Genomic DNA, 20839 nt, shown 5'->3' with positions numbered 1-20839 from the left:
CACTTTACCAGGATATTATCTATGCCGAAGACAGGTCTTAAAAAGTAATTTGGTCCTTGCCTTTATGGGCACATGAATGTCTCAAATAAGGCTGTAACCTGCTCACAGGTTGCAGCCAATCTGAAAGCAAGTGCTCAGAGACCCATGAGAGAACGTCAGGAACATTGTGTACTCGACTGCCGATAATGAAATCGGAAGCTTGCGGTGCAAGATGATAGGCAGCCACCAACTACAGTCCCAATATTTCATGAGGTGGAGATGCTGGCATTGGAATGGGCTGAACACAGTAAGAAGTCTTACTACACCAGGTTAAAGTCCAACAGGTTTGTTTGGAATCACGAGCTTTCAAAGCATAGCTCCTTCATCACTTACCTGATGAAGGAGCTACTCTTCGAAAGCTAGTGATTCCAAATAAACCTGTTGGACTTTAACCTGGTGTTGGTAAGACTTCTTATTGTGCCCAATATTTCATAACAGATGTTCTGGAACTCAAGACAATCTGCACCACCAAATTTCAGGGCCACTTTCGTAAATAGTACACATTACAATCTCTCAAAATATTATTACCTCTTCAATTCCTAAAGCGTGTTGTGTACTTTTGCCACAGTTCAGTTTCCCTTGCAGTTTCTTCACAAGGCCATCGCTGTCCTTTATTTCCGTGAAGCGAAAGGTTATTTTACATCTAGTACTGAAGGAGATGTGTTTGCCTGAACTGTCTGTGCCAATGACCTGTTAGAGAAGCCACATCAATTTGATATCCACATTTTCAGAGACTATAATGAGCTTGGCGTATGGAAATGGAAAGGGCATAGAGAAAGAGTCAAAACATCAAAAACACTCCAACTGTATCAGAGAGATGTTATATAATGAAGATTCATAATTGAAACATGGAGCAAACAGTTCTATAATACTTATATATAAATGTGACCTGGGCTATAATGATTTTTTAAGCCTCAGTGCATAACATAAAGTTACTGCATATGCAACAACAGCCAAAACACTAGCCAATCAGCCATGATTAACTAACTTCTTTATGTTTGCACCAGTGCCTTTGTGAAAACAGGATACTGTTCGTATGCAAGAATGTAAAACTGGAACAGTGTGAAAGCAAAGACCCCTCGAGCATAAAATGGATAATGAAACTTTGCCAGTAGCAATACTGGTATAAATTGGAATGTGAAAATCTCACAGCCCGGTCAGTTGATTTTAGAACAACATCCCTCTGGAGTAAATGTTTAAGCAAGAAAGAAGTGGGACAAGAGGACCTGGCCATTTTACAATTTTCAACCCTTAACACTACCCATCAAACCTCCCATTTCTAAAAAATACGTGATGTGGAGATGCCGGCGCTGGCCTGGGGTGGGCACAGTAAGAAGTCTCACAACACCAGGTTAAAGTCCAACAGTTTATTTGAAATTACAAGCTTTCAGAGCGCTGCTCCTTCATCAGGTGATGGAAGCTGCAGCGCTCCAAAAGCTTGTGATTTCAAATAAACCGTTGGACTTTAACCTGGTGTTGAGAGACTTCTTACCACGCCCAGAAAAACGTGAGCAGTGAAAATGTTGTGGTGCACTCACCCTCTGAATACTTCTCCTTTGCATCTAAGCAAGTGCCCAGCTCTCTGATACTTCCTTTTAAAAGAGAGCAGCGGAAAAATGTTGCAAACCCGAACCTACAATGCAGGTTAATAATAATAAGCTTCCTTGATGTGAATATAGGGCGATAAGAATGTCTAACCTTTTCACTATATTACCCAGAAAAAATATCCCTTAAGAAGGATTTATAACTGGGTTTTAGCCTTAATAACAGTTATAAAATATCAAAGAAAAATGACAATTTTTTCCCCCCCCAATACTTTTTGCCATTAAATGGTAAATAATTTCTTCTCTATTAAACATTACCTCCCGCAATGGAATGATAACATTGCAGTGACTCCCATCTTGGCTACTGAAGCAGACGTAATTATCTGAAATGAACATTTTCCCAAATGCGTGGGCATGCCAAAAAGGGATCCAAAGAAAGCAGTCCAGCGTTTCATCCAGACTTTCTTCCCTGGGCAGTCTGAAGAGTGCTGTGAAATATTCAGTCCTCGCTCGATTCTCCAGACCTCTGAAGAAAAACAAAAGGAATGATATCCAAGTAACACTGAGAGAAAGCTGGGTTTTTTTCAGTCATTAGGAAAAAATGAATTCACATTGAACACCCAAAACAAAATGTCTTCAACAAACGAGCTTAGTCTGTGCACAGAAATATCTCATTGCCCAATTTACCAATCAACTGTATATAGCATCCACTATGCACTGCTGGGAATTCTTCAGACACAAAACAGAAAGTATGATTCATTTCAACATATTTTAAACTAGAAAATATACATGGACATTAGACGTTTAATGCATTATCCGCATTAAGGAAATCTGAACTATTTTTGTTTATTCACAAATATAAATTCCCCTATCCTGGAGCGGGTGTGGGACAAGGATATCATTGCCCTGTGTTTGTCCATTAAAATTCCCTCAAATTTATGTCACCTGATCAGTACATCTTACAATTCCCTTTCTAAACAGATTCAGATTCCTTTTTCTATTGATTCACCTGATCAGAACCTTTGAGACAAACAAAAGCAGTAAAGCATTCCAATTTAATTTTGATGCTGAGGTTTGGTGCAATATTTTTCTTTGATGCCATTAACATCACTGCGTTCATATGTCAAGTTAAACAGTAGATTCCCCACAAATGTATGAATCTCACTCTGCATAAAGCTGAGTACCAGTGAAGAGACTTTTTTAAGTGAGGAAATTTTGAAATCTCATACCTCCCTGATTTCAAAATGGATTGGACATCATCTAACTCAAAACAAGATTCAAATTCCATGCTGGTACAACCTGAGGATTTGGGCCCAGCAACAGTGAAGAAATGACAATAGAGTTCAGAGTCATGATGCCATACGGCTTAGAGGGGAACCTGTGGGCACCATGCACCTGCAGTTCTTGTCCTTCTAACTGGTAGAGGTCGTATTTCTGTAAGGTGCTGTGAAAGGGCGCTTGGAAAGTTGCAGCAGTGTCCCTCAGAGATTATACACACTGCTGCCCCTACTATGTGCCAGTGATGGAGGGGATGACAATAAAACTGGGATCTTTTGTCCTGGGTGGTGGTAAGATTCTAGAGTGTTGCTGGAAATGCATTCATCCAGGCAAGTGGCACGTATTTTCATGACTTGTGCCGTGTCGATGGTGGACAGGCTTTGGGGAGTGAGATGAGTTACTTGTTGCAGAATTCCCAGCCTCTGACCTACTTGTGTTGCCACAGCATTGATACGACTGGTAACCCTCAGGATGCTGACGATAGGAGATCCAATGATGGCCATGCCATTGAACATCAGAGGTAGGTGAATAGATTCTTATTGGGAGATGGTCATTGTCTAGTAATGACCATTTTGGGCCTCTCTAATGTACATCTACCTGCAAGGAGGCACACATGACTGGCTTAAGCAACACCTATTTCTATTTCTCCATCCTTTGCAAGGAAGCCTCCTGTTTTTCATTGGCATCTTCCTGCTACCCCGGTTAGTACAGAGCAGATTGGTGAATCACAGGTATTGTGATATTCTTAAGATCCCTAAGTGACATTCTTGACAAAAAGCATTAAACAAATAATTCACAGGGAATGTCATATAGCTTTCAAGTGCTCAGGATCATCAGGACCAACAACTAGGTTTAACTAGGCCAGCGATGAATGATGAGAGTGATGGTGGGTGAGATGAGGATTAAAGAACTGGGCTAAATCTACCTGAAAAAGTGAAGGAAAAAATCCTTTACACCAAATCATGGGTCATCACCACATATTTGTGGATTTTATAACTCCATCACTCACGAGACAAGACATTAAAAATGTTGGTTTAATACTCAGCCGTATTACTTCGGGAGCCACCAAATGAGTGCCAAGGGCATTCATGTGAAGGAAAACAATCCCAGTCCTCATCTTTAAACATACATTGCACTCCTAATCTCTTCATTTGTAAATAAAGCATTTATAGAGGTATAAGCATTTTAGAACCTACAATTTATGAGGTTTCTCATCATGAATTTCATACCTCGAGGCAAATTTAATGGTCGGGAGCCAAACATTTCTCATAGTTACACCACACCAGAATGCAGTATTTGGCCATTACCTTTTTGTTATTTGTAAAGGGTCACCGAGTGATAAATCAGTCTCAAATGCTTCCTTGTCGAATAATCTCTTTACAGCATAATCTGCAAGCTGCTCCATCAACAGAAAGGTTTCATTCAAATGCATGAACATTGAAAAATAATGGTCTTCTCCGTGACTGCAAATGTGTATACTCTCAGACAGGATGACATTCATAGTCTTCTCAAGTTTTGATATCTCATCCCAGGAAATTATTATTTTAACTAGAAGTTAAACAAAATTTGGAAAATCAATATAATATAGGAAGTCATTATTGTGTCCTCTCTGTATATCAGCAAAAATAAAATTCTGTTGATTATATTAGGTATATTAAATAATTGCATCTCAACAGCACCAGGCACAGATCAGCAGCAAGATCGGAAATATTTAACAGTTTAGAGACCTAGAAATTATATTGCTCCACGAGCATTATGCTCCACATATAGATTATAATGAGCTTTAACAGGGGAAGGAATGAAATTGGTATTTGAGTGACTATTGAGTCATTGGCAAACATCTGAGCAGAAGTCTCTGCACCCACCTTCCCAACAGGGAACGATGCGATTGACTCAGCGATCTTCAAAGTGTGCGCCAAGGATCCCCCGTAAACTCAGCCCATCATTGGGGATAGCCCCTGCAGGCACTAACTTGCAAATTCAGTGCGACAATTGTCCAGAAGGAAAATAATATTGACATTAGCAAGCCATAAACCACACTGAAAAATACAAAACTCTGACAACAAATATTTGAAAACTTTGTGGACCCCAGTTTAAAAAAAGGATGTTACTTATAAAATCCCGAGGTCTAACTTTGACTTTAGATGGTCATGTAAAACAGATGTTGTAGACGTTTGCAATGGTGAAGTTGGAAACAGAAGCAAAATTTCAAAGGAGTAGTTTTGGAACTGGGGCATTGGTGATTCTGATTGCTGCTTTCAAAGGAAATTGGTCACTTGGCAACTGAAAGAATTTGGATTTCATCAAGTTACTTCCCCCTCACTCAAACCATTTTAGGGATCGGCCAATTAAGAAGCCTCTCAATTAATGCTAGTCCCACCGATCCTCAAGTCACAACAGTTTTGCCCAAACCATCTCTGTAACCCCCCCTCACGCTCCTCCACATCCTTTGTTTCACTGACTCTGGCCCTTTCTGTGATGTGCCATGCCACACTTTGGCATGATGTGTTGATGCTGGCGTTGGACTGGGCTGAGAACAGTAAGAAGTCTTACAACACCAGGTTAAAGTCCAACATGATTGTTTCAAACACTAGCTTTTGGAGCACTGCTCCTTCCTCAGGTGAATGAAGAGATATGTTCCAGAAACATATATATAGACAAATTCAAAGATGCCAGACAATGCTGAGAGTGCGCGCATTTGCAGGTAATTGAATCTTTACATATCCAGAGATAGGGATAACTCCAGGTTAAAGTGGTGTGAATTGTCTCAAGCCAGGACAGTTGGTAGGATTTCGCAAGCCCAGGCCAGATGGTGGGGGATGAATGTAATGCGACATGAATCCCAGGTCCCAGTTGAGGCCGTACTCATGTGTGCGGAGCTTGGCTATAAGTTTCTGCTCAGCGATTCTGCGTTGTCGCGCGTCCTAAATGCCGCCTTAAATTGTAATGTCTAATTGCGGACCCCGAGGCACACTACTAGCCACAGATCGCCAACCATAAAAAAAACCATTTATCCCCACTCTTTGCTTTCTATCAGTTAATCAATCCTCTATCCATGCTAATACATTATCTGTAACGCCACACACCTTTACCTAATGCAGCAGCCTTTCGTGTTGCACCTTGTCGAATGCCTTGTGGAAATCCAGATACACCACATCCACCTGTCCCTGTGCTCATAATATCCTCAAAGAATTCCACTAAATTAGTCAAACATGACCTGCCTTTCATGAACCCATGCTGCATCTGCCCAACATGACAATTTCTGTCCAGATGTCTCGCTAATTCTTCCTAAATTATAGGAAGCATTTTCCCCACTCAGAAGTTAAGCTAACCGGATTATAGTTCCCAAATTTTTTTTTCCCAACTAAGGGGCAATTGAGCGTGCCAATCCATTTTACGTGCACATCTTTGGATTGTGGGGGTGAAACCCACACAGACATGGGGAGAATGTGTAAATTCCACACGGACAGTGACCCAGGACCAGGATTCGAACCCGGATCCTCAGCGCCGCAGTCCAAGTGCTAACCACTGCACCATATGCCGCCCCCTCCTTTTTTAACAGTGGCTTCACATTTGCTGTTTTCCACTCTGTCGGAATTGCCCCAGAGTCGAGCAAATTTTGGTAAATTACCATGAACATATTTGCTATTACCCCCACCATCTCTTTTGGTACCCTGGGATGCATTCCATCAGGGCCAGGAGACTTGTCTATCTTTGGCTCCATTAGTTTGCCCAACACTACCTCCTTAGTCACGATGATCGATTCTATGTCCTCAGCTGCTCTAGCCTCCTTGCCATGTTATCGGCATGTTATTTGTGTCTTCCATTGGTAGGTTTAAAAAAACACCTGCTCAAGGCCTCAGCCATTTCCTCATTTCCCATTATTAAATCCCCCTTCTCACCCTCTAAATGTTGACTTTGGCTACTCTTTTACGGTTTATATATTTGCAGAAACGTTTGCTATCTTTTTAATATTCTGAGCTAGTTTACTCTCTCAATGTATCTTGCTTTTCTTTATAGCTTTTTCCGTGGCTCTCTGTTGACCTTTAAAGATTTCCCAATCCTTCGCCCCCACAACCCAAAAATGTGCAGAGTAGGTGGATTGGCCATGCTAAATTGCCCCCTTAATTGGAAAAAATAATTGGATAATCTAAATTTATAAAAAAAAAGATTTCCCAATCCTCTAGTTTCCCACTAATCATAGAACATAGAACAGTACAGCACAGAACAGGCCCTTCGGCCCTCGATGTTGTGCCGAGCAATGATCACCCTACTCAAACCCACGTATCCACCCTATACCCGTAACCCAACAACCCCCCCTAACCTTACTTTTTAGGACACTACGGGCAATTTAGCATGGCCAATCCACCTAACCCGCACATCTTTGGACTGTGGGAGGAAACCGGAGCACCCGGAGGAAACCCACGCACACACGGGGAGGACGTGCAGACTCCGCACAGATAGTGACCCAGCCGGGAATCAAACCTGGGAAGCATTTATGCTAACCACCATGCTACCGTGCTGCCCCAATCTTTGTCACTTTGTATGCATTTTCTTTCAGTTTGATACCCTCCTTTATTCCCTTAGACATCCATGGCTGATTACCCTTTTTCCTACAGTCCTTTCTTTTCACAAGTATACATTTTTTCTAAGCACTGTGAAAGATCCCGTTGAAAGTCCCCCACTGTTCCTCAATTGCCCCACCACAAAGTCTTTGCTCCAGATGAACAACAACGAAACACAGAGGTATTCACTGCTGATCCCATACCAGGAAGCTCCTTTCTAACATGGCAAGGGGTTTTAGAGATTTCCTACAATAGCAACAAAAGCAGAAAATACTGGACAATCGCATCAGGTCAGACAGCATCTGTGGAGAGAGAAGGGAGCTAATGTTTCCAGTTTGGATGCCTCACCAAAAAGGAATGAACACCAATCCTGCAGAAACTATTTAAAGAGCATCAGTAATCTCAACCACAGATGATTATCCTCAGTGAGGCCAAGCCCAGCAGAGTAACACTAACTCCTTATCAAGGTCAATCTTTTGACAACAACTCAATTTTTCTTACTGTCTCCATTGTCTTGTTAATAGATGGTCTATTTGTCTCTCACCACTGAAAAACTGTTACATAATACACATTGCCTAGAACAATGATATATCATGACTTCTAACAGAAAGAGCATGGTTTACAGACATCTCTGTGTGCATCTGCAGGCAGCAAAGTTTCTGGCTTCTACATATTGTTACGACCACAGACAAGATCCCAACAGTGGCTAGGATACTGATCTGAAACCCCAATATTTTAGTTTATTTTAAGACTGTGCGGAAAGAATGATCTCGCTATAGGAGTGATTGCATGAAAAATATAGGACTTTGGTATTTCTAAAACAAAACTTTATCATAAATGCAATATTAAACTTTTAACTCCACACACAAAACAGCTCCCAAATATCCCTTAACACAACTAAACAATTTTCCATTAAACAACAAGAAACCCACACAGCTCCTAATCCAACTTAAAATTGTAAGAAGTCTTACAACACTAGGTTAAAGTCAACAGGTTTGTTTCAAACACTAGCTTTCGGGGCACTGCTCCTTCCTCAGGTGAATGAAGAGGTATGTTCCAGAAACATATATATAGACAAATTCAAAGATGCCAGACAATGCTTAGAATCTTTACAGATCACCGCACTGGATCTTCAACCGACGTTAGATACCAGATACATCGATGACATTTTTTTTCCTTTGGACCCACGGCGAAGAATCACTGAAACGACTACATGATGACATCAATAAGTTCCATCCCACCATCAGACTCACCATGGACTACGCTCCAAAATCAGTTGCATTCTTGGACACACTCATCTCCATCAAGGACGGTCACCTCAGCACTTCGCTTTACTGCACGCCCACGGTAACCTCACGATGCTCCACTTCTCCAGCATCCACCCTAAACACATTAAAGAAGCCATCCCCTATGGACAAGCCCTCCATATACACAGGATCTGCTCAGACGAGGAGGAGCGTAACAGACATCTACAGATGCTGAAAGATGCCCTCGTACAAACGGGATATGGCGATTGACTCATCGATCGACAGTTCCAACGCGCCACAGCAAAAAACTGCACTGACCTCCTCAGAAGACAACCACGGGACACAACCGAAAGAGTACCCTTTGTCATCCAGTACTTTCCCGGAGCGGAGAAACTACGACACCTTCTTCGCAGCCTTCAACAAGTCATCGATGAAGATGAACATCTTGCCAAGATCATCCCCACACCCCACTACTTGCCTTCAAACAACCGCGCAACCTCAAACAAACCATTGTTTGCAGTAAACTACCCAGCCTTCAGAACAGCGACCAGGACATCACACAACCCTGCCATGGCAATCTCTGCAAGACATGCCAGATGATCGACATGGATACCACCATTACACGCAAGAACACCACCCACCAGGTACGCGGTACATACTCGTGCGACTCGGCCAACATTGTCTACCTCATACGCTGCATGAAAGGATGTCCTGAAGCGTGGTACATTGGCGAGACCATGCAGACGCTGCGACAACGAAAGAACGGACATCACGTGACAATCACCAGGCAGGAATGTTCCCTTCCAGTCGGGGAACACTTCAGCAGTCAAGGGCATTCAGCCTTTGATCTCTGGGTAAGCGTTCTCCAAGGCGGCCTTCAGGACGCGCGACACCGCAGAATTGCCGAGCAGAAACTTAGAGCCAAGTTCCGCACACATGAATGCAGCCTCAACCGGGACCTGGGATTCATGTCACATTACATTCATCCCCCACCATCCGGCCTGGGCTTGCGGAATCCTACCAACTGTCCTGGCTTGAGACAATTCACACCTCTTTAACCTGGGTTTACCCCTATCTCTGGATCTGTACAGACTTAATGACCTGCAAATGCTCACATTCTAAGCATTTTCTTCGCCACATGGACTTCTCCGAACAAGTTTTTTAAAAAATGCAGACTCAGCAAATTAATCCGTGTCAGGCAATTGAGAGCAGCTGCAGCAGCGACAATAACATCTCCAACTAGGGCAACTAGGTGGAGGCAATTTTTGTTTACCTCAAACCATGACATTTTCTTTTAAGTGTGCAGTGACCAGAGCAATAAGTACACTGGAATAGGTGGAAAACAGACTCCAAATTGGGCCCTGGCACATCACATACTTCATAAGAATGTTTACTAGACATGGTGACCACAGGGGTTGTGACACATACACTAATAATAGATTAGATTTTAAATACAATATATTGCAGAAATGTATATGGACCTGACAATCAGTCATGAAGTGAATCGTCACAGACTCTCACCTTCTTTGCCTAGGAAAAAGGAATAGAAGCTGAGGAAGTTGGTGCTGAGATACACCCAACCTTGGCACGGCACCCGTCCACTCCAGTAACTGCATGAATAATAGGTCACCAGTTTCTCTTGCTCAGGCAGCCCAAACCACTTATCAAATTTCAACCGGGCCTCACGAAATTTCTCAGGGTCATCTTCCTCCTTCATTGATGCACTTTGAGACTCTTCTGCTATTAGACCCTTAAAATAGAAATAATGGAGAAATCCTCAAGTACAATGTATGATTAACAATGTGTGTACTTCATACCTCCTAAAACACCTTTCTCATAAGATTATGCGGTCATAAGAAATGGCTGATCTGTCTGTGGCCACTTCCACATTCCTTCCAATCACCCTAATTATATTTTTCATGTATCATTATTTTACATTGCAGAACTAATCCAATCGATAAATGTGAGATTTCATATAATTAGTTTAAAAAATAATTCACAGCCAAGTCTGTTAGAGAAGAAACACACTATTACTAAGTTGGCTATGGGGCAGAAAACAGAAACTTGTGGTGAATAGCTAAATTTTCAGACACAAGGGGCACAATTCTCCCCTACCCGGCGGGGCGGGGGGGTCCCGGCGTAGCGGAGTGGCGCCAACCACTCCGGCGTCGGGCCTCCCCAAAAGGCGCGGATTCCGCACCTTTAGGGGCTAGGCCCGCGTCAGAGTGGTTCCCGCTCCGCCGACTGGCGCCAAAACCGGCGCCAACGGCCTTTGGCACTACGTCGCCCGGCGTCGGGGCTGGCCGAAAGGCCTTCGCCGGTCCGTGCGTGCGCCGGAGCGTCAGCAGCCGCTGACGTCACCACCAGCGCATGCGCGGTGGAGGGGGTCTCTTCCGCCTCCGCCATGGTGGAGGCCGTGGCGGCGGCGGAAGAAAAAGAGAACCCCACGGCACAGGCCCGCCCGCCGATTGGTGGGCCCCGATCGCGGGCCAGGCCACCGTGGGGGCACCCCCCGGGGTCCGATCGCCCCACGCCCCCCACCCCCCCCCCCCCCAGGACCCCGCTCGCGCCACCAATCCCGCCGGCACAGAGGTGGTTTAAACCACGTCGGCGGGATTGGCCTGTCAGAAGCGAGACTTCGGCCCAGAGAATCGCCGCGGGGGGCACGCCGATCGGCAGGGCGTGATTCCCGCTCACGCCGATTCCCGGGTGGCGGAGAATTCCGGCCACGGCGGGGGCGGGATTTACGCCAGCCCCGGGCGATTCCCCGACCCTGCGGGGTTCGGTGAATTCCGCCCAAGGGAAGTTCAAAAGGAGCTCCTGAAATACTAATGCCCGTGCTATTTATGATATAATGAGTTGGATGTATTAAAACACAATTTCAAAATATGCAGACGATGCAAAACTTTCAAGTACCGCAAATACGGAGGCGAGTGCCGTGAATACGGAGGCAGACAGGAAACACACTTCAAGCAGACAAGCTTGGAGAATGGGGGGAGGGGGCATGAGAGATGATATTCAATGCAATTAAATGTGAGGTGATGGATATCGATGGGGATAATTAGCAGAGACAAATTGGTACAATTCTGTACTTACCCAGGTGTTAGATTTGGTTTTAAATTGGTCTAATATTTCCTGAGTAACTATGCAGGTAAGCAAGACAACACCATCTGCAGTCTCTGATTCTATAATGCAGAGTTGAGGCTTTTTCGGAGGGTGCCAGAGAAATGGGCTATTGGAAGTTCAAATTGGGACTTTTGAGGGGTCCCACAGCGCTTCTTGGGGGATAGTCCGGTCTCCAGCTAGTCCAGAAGACCAGAGCATACAGATTTTAGGAAAGAACATGAGGAAAACTTATGCAATCAGTGATTATCAGTTGGCATGCAGCGTCTGAAAGGGTGGCAGATACAAATTTAGCAGCAGGGAACAGGTTAAGTACTTGAAGAAGAAATGCAGGGATATGGGAAAAACTGGAGTGGCACCAACCAAACTGCTCTTTCAAAAGGCCAATGCAGCCTCAAGTGGGTGCATTCTGTACTGTGCTATTCTGCAGTACAGTACAGAAAGTTCAACTTCCTCACTAAGCAGGATTGTTCAAAAATGATTCCAGATGTTGAATAATGCATTAAACTGATGTACAGTGACATTTACATGCTTTTTAACCGGCACAATACAATGAGATTTTTCCACTATCGGTTATATTGGGCAGAAGTTTCCACCCACCCCGCAATTGGCGGGCAGTGGGATCTCCCAGTCCTACTGCTGTCAACGGGTTTTCGCACTGTTTGCACCCTCCACCACCAGGGGTCACCATCAGCGCGACTGGAAGATCCCACCATCAGGGACGACTGGAAAATTTCAGCCCTGTGAGACAGATGGCCTATAAAACTGAAACTAACCTGAGCAGAACCCAGAGGAAAACAACAGGAATGAAAACTGCTTGTATTCTTACCCGTATTTTTCCCTGAACAAAGCTAGTGATATCTTCGTTACTATCAAATACAGAAAGTATTGCCATCACATTCTGTTCCAGCCATTCCCAGTGCTTATTTATTTCTTCACTGTTGGCTCCTGGTTTGGAAACAAAATAAAACTTCAATCATAAATCTTTAAAATACCACGATTGGCAAATCAGAGCCACCCTCAGCAACCAAAACCAAAGTAGAATCATTTCAGCGCATTTTAGCAATTATAATAATAATAATCTTTGTCACAAGTAGGCTTACATTAACACTGCAACAAAGTTACTGTGAAAAGCCCCGAGTCGCCACTTTCCAGAGCCTGTTTGGGTACACGGAGGGAGAATTCAGAATGTCCAAATTATGTAACAGCACGTATTTCGGGACTTGTGGGAGGAGACTGGAGCACCCGGAGAAAACCCACGCAGAAAACGGGGAGGGCGTGTAAATTCCGCACAGACAGTGACCCAAGCCATAATGTTCCTTATACAGTTTTAAGCAGCCAAAGGCAGACATTCACTAACATAGGCCTTATTCCCCATTTCAGGCCCTATTTCCCTTTCAGGCTGTCTCACTGAGAATATGGACAGCTGCCAAAATGGAGAGCAACTTATCATCCATAAACTGCTGAGCGACTAGGCTAAGGAAAGTAGACGTGGCTGTTTCTGTTGCTTTATTCAGTCTCGTGTTTAATGCTATTACCCATAGTCACAATTCCCATGTAGAAGACATTTAAAGTGCTCATTTTAAGTGTTGTTGGGTTAAAATGCAGTTTCTAGTTAAATCAGTATGTTTTCTTTACATAAATAAATACAAACATGAGCCAAAGACCCCTCCCTTCACCCCCCCCAATCACTCGAGGAACAATAATATCAATGGACAATCAACAGTTTTGGTCTTGAACATATGGCGCAGGAATGACATAAAGCGCAATACAAACAACACAGCGTCAAGTTAATCTTTGAGCTTTCAGGTGGACTTATACCAGATAATATTAATATTAACAGGCTGTTCAAGGAGGCCTCAGAAGGTTTGCCCCCAAGAAACATTCATGGATAACTAGTGCAAAAGTTAGAGGCTCAATTGAGATAAACAGTTTGCTGCGAGGTCAAAGATATTGTGCCCACTGTTGAAGGCATAATTTTCATGTCATTCAATAAGGCCTATTCAGCTACTAAACCTTTCTTTTCAAATATCTAGTATCTGTGCCCTTTCCAACCTTTTTCTTTCCTCTTCCACTTACTGCTCTAAGGTGCCTCTCAGCATGTAAGGAGTAATGGTAATGGTTTAGCATTCATTGAATGCCGAGAACAAGTGGTTATGTTCTGCCCGCAGTATAAGCAGTTCTTTAAAAAAAACAAGCAATATAACATAGCTGGCTGCACAACAGGGCTGTCATGTTTATTTAACTCCTGGGCACCAAAATGCTAAAGGGGAATAATTCACACTTGAGCCTACACACCCGAGAGTTTAGAAGCGCACGTGAAACAGATAGAATTCTTGAGGAACTCGGTAGAATAGATGCCAGGAGGATGTTTCCCAGGACTGGGAAGTCCAAAGTAGGGGTCACAGTTTTAGAAGGGAAGATTAGGACTATGATAAGTAGAAAGCTGTACACTGAAAGGGTTGTGAATCTTTGGAATAATTTTTACCCCAAGAATCTGGGGGTGCCCAGTTAATTAGTTCATTCAATAGTATTTTGGGGCATTAAAGGAATCAAGGGATTTGAGGGTAGTGTGACCAAGTGCAGTTAAGGCTGATGATCAACCATGTCTTATTAAATGGCTGAGCAGTCTTGAACGGTCAAATGGTCTGCAAATAAATTGTGCTAAACTACATTACTAAAATTGTTGCATCAATAAGTCTCAGAGAATTTTGGAGAAAGAAAGAATTAAAAAAGATAAAGGTAAACCATCACTTAGATATAGGTCCTTAGTGTCCATCCAAAGGTAATACATGCACTACACTTAAAATTATCACCGCATCAAGAAAGATTGGTGCATTGGAACACTCGAGTCACACTCTATCTGCAGTCGGAGATTCCACCTGATAACACAAAGGCTGAAGCACACTCTCCTGTGGCCAGCATATTAAACAAGTAAATTTGAATACTATAATACATCTGTGCTTTCCATAGCTGTAAAACGTACACACAGTATACAAATATTGAACTTTATCCAGGATACAGCGCTGTGAAAATACGGATAGCAACAAACCAGCTCAGGGGCGAGATTCTCCCCTACTGGGAGTCCCAGTGCCGAGAAGTGGCGTGAACCAGTCCGGCACGGGCCGCCCCAGAGGTGCGGAATCCTCTGCACCTTAGGGACTAAGCCCACCTCGGAGTGGTTTGCGCCCTGCCGGCCGGCGGAAAAGGGGCTTGGCTCAACGCCAACCGGTGCCAAAGGGACTCCACCGGCCAGCGCGAGTTGGCGAAGACGCGGGAGCGCCAGCATGTGCTGGCGTCATCCCCGCGCATGCGCAGAGGGCTTCGTTTCCGCACCAGCAATGGCGGACCGCTACAGCTGTCGGTGCGGAAGAATAGAGTGCCCCCACGGCACAGGCCCGCCAGCGGATCGGTGGGCCCCGATCGCGGGCCAGGCTACCATGGGGGCACCTCCCAGGGCCAGATCCCCCCGCGCCCCCCCATGAACCCCGGAGGCCACCTGTTCCGCCAGGTCCTGCCGGTAAGGACCTACTTCAATTCACACCGGCGGGACTGGCAAAAAACAGGCAGGGCTTCGGCCCATCGCGGGCCTGAGAATTTGGGCGGCCCCGGGCTCATTGAGTCGCGCCAGTCCCTACCATTTCCCGACGCGGGCGGCGCGATTCACACCAGGGCAATTTTTGGGGGGACCGGAGAATTCGGAGGATGGCGGGGCGGGATTTACGTCAACCCCCGGCGATTCTCCGACCCGGCAGGGGGTCGGAGAATCCCGCCCAAGTCTTTGCACTGAGCTGCATAATTTGCCTGCACATTTAGCGGTGGTTGTTTTTTAACCCATTATGACAGAATCACATGCTCTAAAAATACCAAACAGGATTACACCCTAGTCCCACACATGCAGGATCTGGTACACTTTTTTTTAATAAACATTTTATTGAGTTATTGTTTGGTATTATAACAACAACACAATAAACAATGTACATGAAACTATAAACATAGTGCAAAAAGCCGTCTCCCTCCCTCACATGTCCGACTTTTATTAACCCCCTACTCTAAGCTAAACTAACGCCCCTCCCTTCTGCTGATGATTAATTTTCCGCGAAGAAGTCGACGAACGGTTGCCACCTCCGGGTGAACCCTAACAGTGACCCTCTCAAGGCAAACTTGATGTTCTCCAAACAGAGAAAGCTAGCCATGTCCGATAGCCAGGTATCCGACTTCGGGGGCTTTCAATCCCTCCAAGCTAATAGTATCCGTCTCCGGGCTACCAGGGAAGCAAAGGCCAGAACGTTTGCCTCTTTCTCCTCCTGGATTCCCAGGTCTTCCAACACCCCGAAAATCGCCACCTCTGGACTTAGCGCCACCTTGTTTTTAAAAGCTTGGACATGACATCTGCAAACCTCTGCCAAAATCCCCTGAGCTTCGGACATGTCCAGAACATGTGGACATGGTTCGCTGGTCCTCCCGCACATTTTGCACATCTGTCTTCCACCCCAAAGAATCTGCTCATCCGGGCCACTGTCATGTGAGCCCGGTGAACGACCTTAAATTGTATCAGGCTCAGCCTGGCACATGTTGCGGATGCGTTGACTCCACTCAACGCGTCCACCCATAGACCATCGCAATCTCTCCTCCCACTTGTGTTTCAGCTCCGCGGTCTGCATCTCCTCTGACCCCATAAGTTCCTTGCAAATGTCCGAGACGCTCCCTTCTCCTACCCACCCTCTGGAAACTACCCTGTCCTGTATCCCACTTAATGGTAGGAGCGGGAAGGTTGACACCTGTTTACGAAGGAAGTCCCGCACCTGCACATACCTGAATTCATTTCCCCTCGCCAACCCAAACTGCTCCTCCAACGCCCTCATACTTGGAAAGCTCCCCTCTATAAACATAGCCCCTCTGACCACCGCCTTCAGTGCTTTCCCACTGCTGAAATTTCCCCCATGTTGGAGGAGAGCTGATCTCGATACGGGCCCATAGGGAGAAAGTGGACAAGGCAGAGACGGACTGACTGATTAAGGAGATACTACAGATCGATAGGAGGTACGCGGAGACCCAAGTGGCAGGGCTTTTAAGGGAATGGCGGAGGCTACAGGTGGAATTCGGCTTGTTAACAACAGGGAGGGCGGTGGAGCAGCTGAGACAGGCAAGAGGGGCGATCTATGAGTATGGAGAGAAGGCCAGCAGAATGCTTGCACAGCAGCTTAGAAAGAGGGAGGCAGCTAGGTTGACAGGGAAAGGAAAGGACGGAGATGGGAACCTGGTTGGAGATTCAGCAGGGGTGAATAAGGCGTTTGGGGATTTCTACAGTAGGCTGTACACGTCCTCAGCCGACTCATAATAAAAGTGCTGTTCCTCGTACGTGACCCAGAGACGGGCCGGATACAACAGTCCGAACTTCACCTTTTTCTTTAAAAGTATCGACCTAATCTGGTTGAAGCCTGCTCTTCTCCTGGCCACATCCACATTCAGGACTTGGTAGATCCGCAGGATACTATTGTCCCACTTGTCTCCTTGGCCCACTGTAGAATGCGCTCCTTATCCAAGTACCTGTGGAATCTCACCACCATTGCCCTTGGGGGTGGGGTCTCCCGTTCACGGCTTCCTCGCGAGTGCTCTGTGAGCTCTGGCCACCTCCAAGGGTCAGGAGAATGCCCCAGCCCCCAGCAGCTTCTCTAACATATCTGCGATGCATGCCCCAGTGTCCGCTCCTTTGGACCCCTCCGGGAGCCCAACGATTCACAAGTTCTGCCGGCGGGACCTATTCTCTAGGTCCTCCAACTTCTCCAGGAGCTTCTTCTGCTGCTCTCTCAGCATCCCCACCTCCAACTCCACCGCAGTTTGATGTTCCTCCTGCTCAGCCAGCGCCGTCTCCACCTTCTGGATCGCCCGATCTTGGGCGTCCAATCTAAGCTCCAGCCGCTCCAAGCAGTCCCGTTTCTGCTTTGCAAAGCCTTCCCGAATAACTTGCATCAGCTGCTGCGTTGACCGCTGGGTCGACAAACCAGAGGTCCGGTCCTCCGCCATGCTGTCTCCTGCTGCAGCTTTGGCCCAAGCCTTCTCTGTCTTTTTGTTTCTGCCTTTACGAGCACTTCTAGTCCTTCTCTACATGCACCAATGTGGGAATTCAGTACACAATTGCCTGTCTTCAATTTTACAGTTCAAGTCCGGTAGAAAATCGGGGGAAAAGGTCCAAAAGTCCGACCCTAGCAGGAGCCACCATATGTGCAACTTACTCCTTCGTAGCCGCCACCGGAAGTCCTGGTACACTTTTAAGTGGTACAATTACATGTGATTATAATAATTTGAGGAAGCAAAAGCTCTAAAGGAGTCACTTTCTGGACGGTTTTATAGGTAAATTTGCCGACAATACAAAAATAGGTGGGACAGTAAGTTGTAATGGGAAATAAGAACCTTAAAAATGGATATAGATAGGTTACGAGAGTCGCCCCAAAAGTGGCAGATGGAGTTTAACATGGATAAGATATAATGTTGGAATTGTATAAAACACTGATGAGGCCACAACTGGAATATTGTGTGCAGTTCTGGAGAATTCGAGAACCAGGGGTCATAGATTCAAGATAAGCAGAGGGTATAGAGAGGACATGAGGAAGAACTTTTTACGCAGAAGGTAATGGGAGTCTGGAATTCGCTGCTGGTGGAGGCAGAGACCCTAAACTCTTTTTAAAGGTACCTAGATCTGCACCTTAGGTTCTCTAAGTTACAGGGCTATGGACTGGGTGCAGGAAGGTGGGATTAGAAAGGGCACCTGGGCGTCTTCAGGCTGACACGGACAAGATAGGTTGAATGGCCTCCTTCTGTGCTGTAACTATTCTATGATTTGATGAATGTTAAGTGTGAGGTCATGTATTTCGGTCGGAAAAATGGGAAGGCAACTTATTATCTAAATCGGGAGAGACTTCGGGGTGCTCCGTTGCAGAGGGATCTGGGGGTCCTAGTTCTTGAGTCACAGAAAACTAGCATACAAGTACAGCAGATAATAACAAAAGCAAATGGAATGTTGGCATTTATACCTAAAGGAATAGAGCATTGTAATAATTTGAGGAAGTAAGAGCTGTAAAAGAGTCACTTTATAGAAAGGTAAGGAGGTGTTGTTGCAACTGTGCAAGGCATTGGTGAGATCACAGCTGGAATATTGTGCACAGTTTTGGTCCCCTTATTTGAGGAAAGATGAAATGGCATTGGAGGCAGTTCAGAGGAGGTTCACAAGGTTGATTCCAGAGATAAGGGGTTTGTCGTATATGAAGAGAGATTGAAAGGTTTAGGCCTATACTCTCTAGAGTTTAGAAGAATGAGGGGCGATCAAATTGAGGTACTCAAGATGATAAAGTGTTTGGATAAAGTAGACGTGGAACTGATATTTCCTCTTGTGGGGCGTCCTTGAACAAGAGACCATAGTCTTAGGATAAGACATAGCAAATTTAAAATGGAGTTGAGGAGAAACTACTTCTCCCAAAGGGTTGTGAATCTGTGAAATTCGCTACCCCAAAGTGCAGTGGAAGAAGGAACTGAAGGCACTGGTGCCAAGTGTGTCGATGATACAAAGACATGGAGAGGGACAGGTAGTATTGAGGAAGCAGGGGGGCTACAAAAGGACTTGGATAGGAGGAGAGTGGGTAAAGAAGTGGCAGATGGAATACAATGTGGAAAAATGTGAGGTTATGCACTTTGGAAGGAGAAATGGAGGCATAGACTATTTTCTAAATGGGGAAATGCTTAGGAAATCAGAAGCACAAAGGGACTTGGGAGTCCTTGTTCACGATTCTCTTAAGGTTAACGTGCAGGTTCAGTCGGCAGTTAGGAAGGCAAATACAAGAGCAAGGATCTATTTCTGAGGCTGTATAAGGCTCTGGTCGGAGACAATTTGGAGTACTGTGAGCAGTTTTAGGCCCTGTATCTAAGGAAGGATGTGCTGGCCTTGGAAAGGGTCCAGAGGAGATTCACAAGAATGATTCCTGGAATGAAGAGCTTGTCGTATGAGGAACAGTTGAGGACTCTGGATCTGTACTAGTTGGGGTTTAGAAGGATATGGGGGATCTTACTGAAACTTACAGGATACTGCAAGGCCTGGATAGAGTGGACGTGGAGAGGATATTTCCACTTGTAGGAAAAACTAGAACCATAGGACACAATCTCAGACCTTTAAAACAGAGATGAGGAGGAATTTCTTCAGCCAGAGGGTGGTGAATCTGTGAAACTCTTTGCCACAGAAGACTGTGGAAGCCAAGTCACTGAGTGTCTTTAAGGCAGAGATAGATAGGTTCTTGATTAATAAGGGGATCAGCGATTACAGGGCGAAGGCAGGGAGGGGGGGATGAGAAAAATATCAGCCATGATGGAATGGCGGAGCAGACTTGATGGGCCGAGTGACCTAATTCTGCCCCATGTCTTATGGTCTTAAGGAAATGCTTCCATGACACGGTAACATGACTTTGGCCCACAATTTATCACAACTTGTAATTGGTGGCTCTTTACATTTTCAGAAAAGAATTCAAGGCAATGGGTAGGATTTTCCTCCATCCCCCACGGCATGTTTTACAGCGGCGGAGGCAATACACCATTGGCTGGCAGCGATATCTTCTGATTTTTTTCCGTTGTTTGCACCCTCCACCGCCACGGAACAAGTGGCGGGGGAGTCGGCAGGACCTGAACATCCCACCAGCGGGAGCAGCCGGACAATTTTGGCCAGTGCTTCCGACAGGAGAAACTGGAATATAAAAATCAAATCTGAAGTAACCATCCACATTAATTTAAACATCTGTATTCACTTCCTGCCCTTCCCTTGTAATATTTTTTTCACCTGGACTTTCATTCTAAATTCTTCTTAGTATTGACAAAGGAAACAGCCTATGTAAATATGTCACATTGTAATTACACTCTCTGTCAATGATGGCATTGTTATAGTTCAGTTTAGTTATTGTCAGCTATGGAGAAGCGCCTGCACAACAAATATTTTCTTTGCCTTCCAAATTTCTAACTTCCTTTTCAGTTTAATTATAAATAGCACCAAAACAATTATATA

General features: G+C 45.1%; 1 protein-coding gene across 2 annotated transcripts in view; it reads right to left on the bottom strand.

Annotated features, from left to right (window-relative positions):
• The window catches only part of tbc1d8b (TBC1 domain family member 8B), a 70552-nt gene that overhangs the window by 41682 nt on the left and 8031 nt on the right, over positions 1-20839 (bottom strand). For both annotated transcript variants that reach the window (XR_005457636.1, XM_038774677.1), the window contains exons 3-7: positions 12626-12744; positions 10195-10423; positions 4169-4409; positions 1902-2109; positions 568-729 (exon numbers count right to left, since the gene is read on the bottom strand). Coding sequence is in view for 1 of the 2 variants with exons in the window: in XM_038774677.1 (XP_038630605.1) it covers positions 568-729; positions 1902-2109; positions 4169-4409; positions 10195-10423; positions 12626-12744 (959 nt within the window). In the remaining variant the exon portion in view is untranslated. The remainder of the gene's footprint in view (positions 1-567; positions 730-1901; positions 2110-4168; positions 4410-10194; positions 10424-12625; positions 12745-20839) is intronic.

The sequence above is a fragment of the Scyliorhinus canicula genome, chromosome 17 (assembly GCF_902713615.1).
Source record: "Scyliorhinus canicula chromosome 17, sScyCan1.1, whole genome shotgun sequence".
Lineage (NCBI taxonomy): Eukaryota > Metazoa > Chordata > Chondrichthyes > Carcharhiniformes > Scyliorhinidae > Scyliorhinus > Scyliorhinus canicula.
The sequence above is the reverse complement of the archived record's forward strand: the minus strand, read 5'-3'. Positions and strand labels throughout refer to the sequence as shown.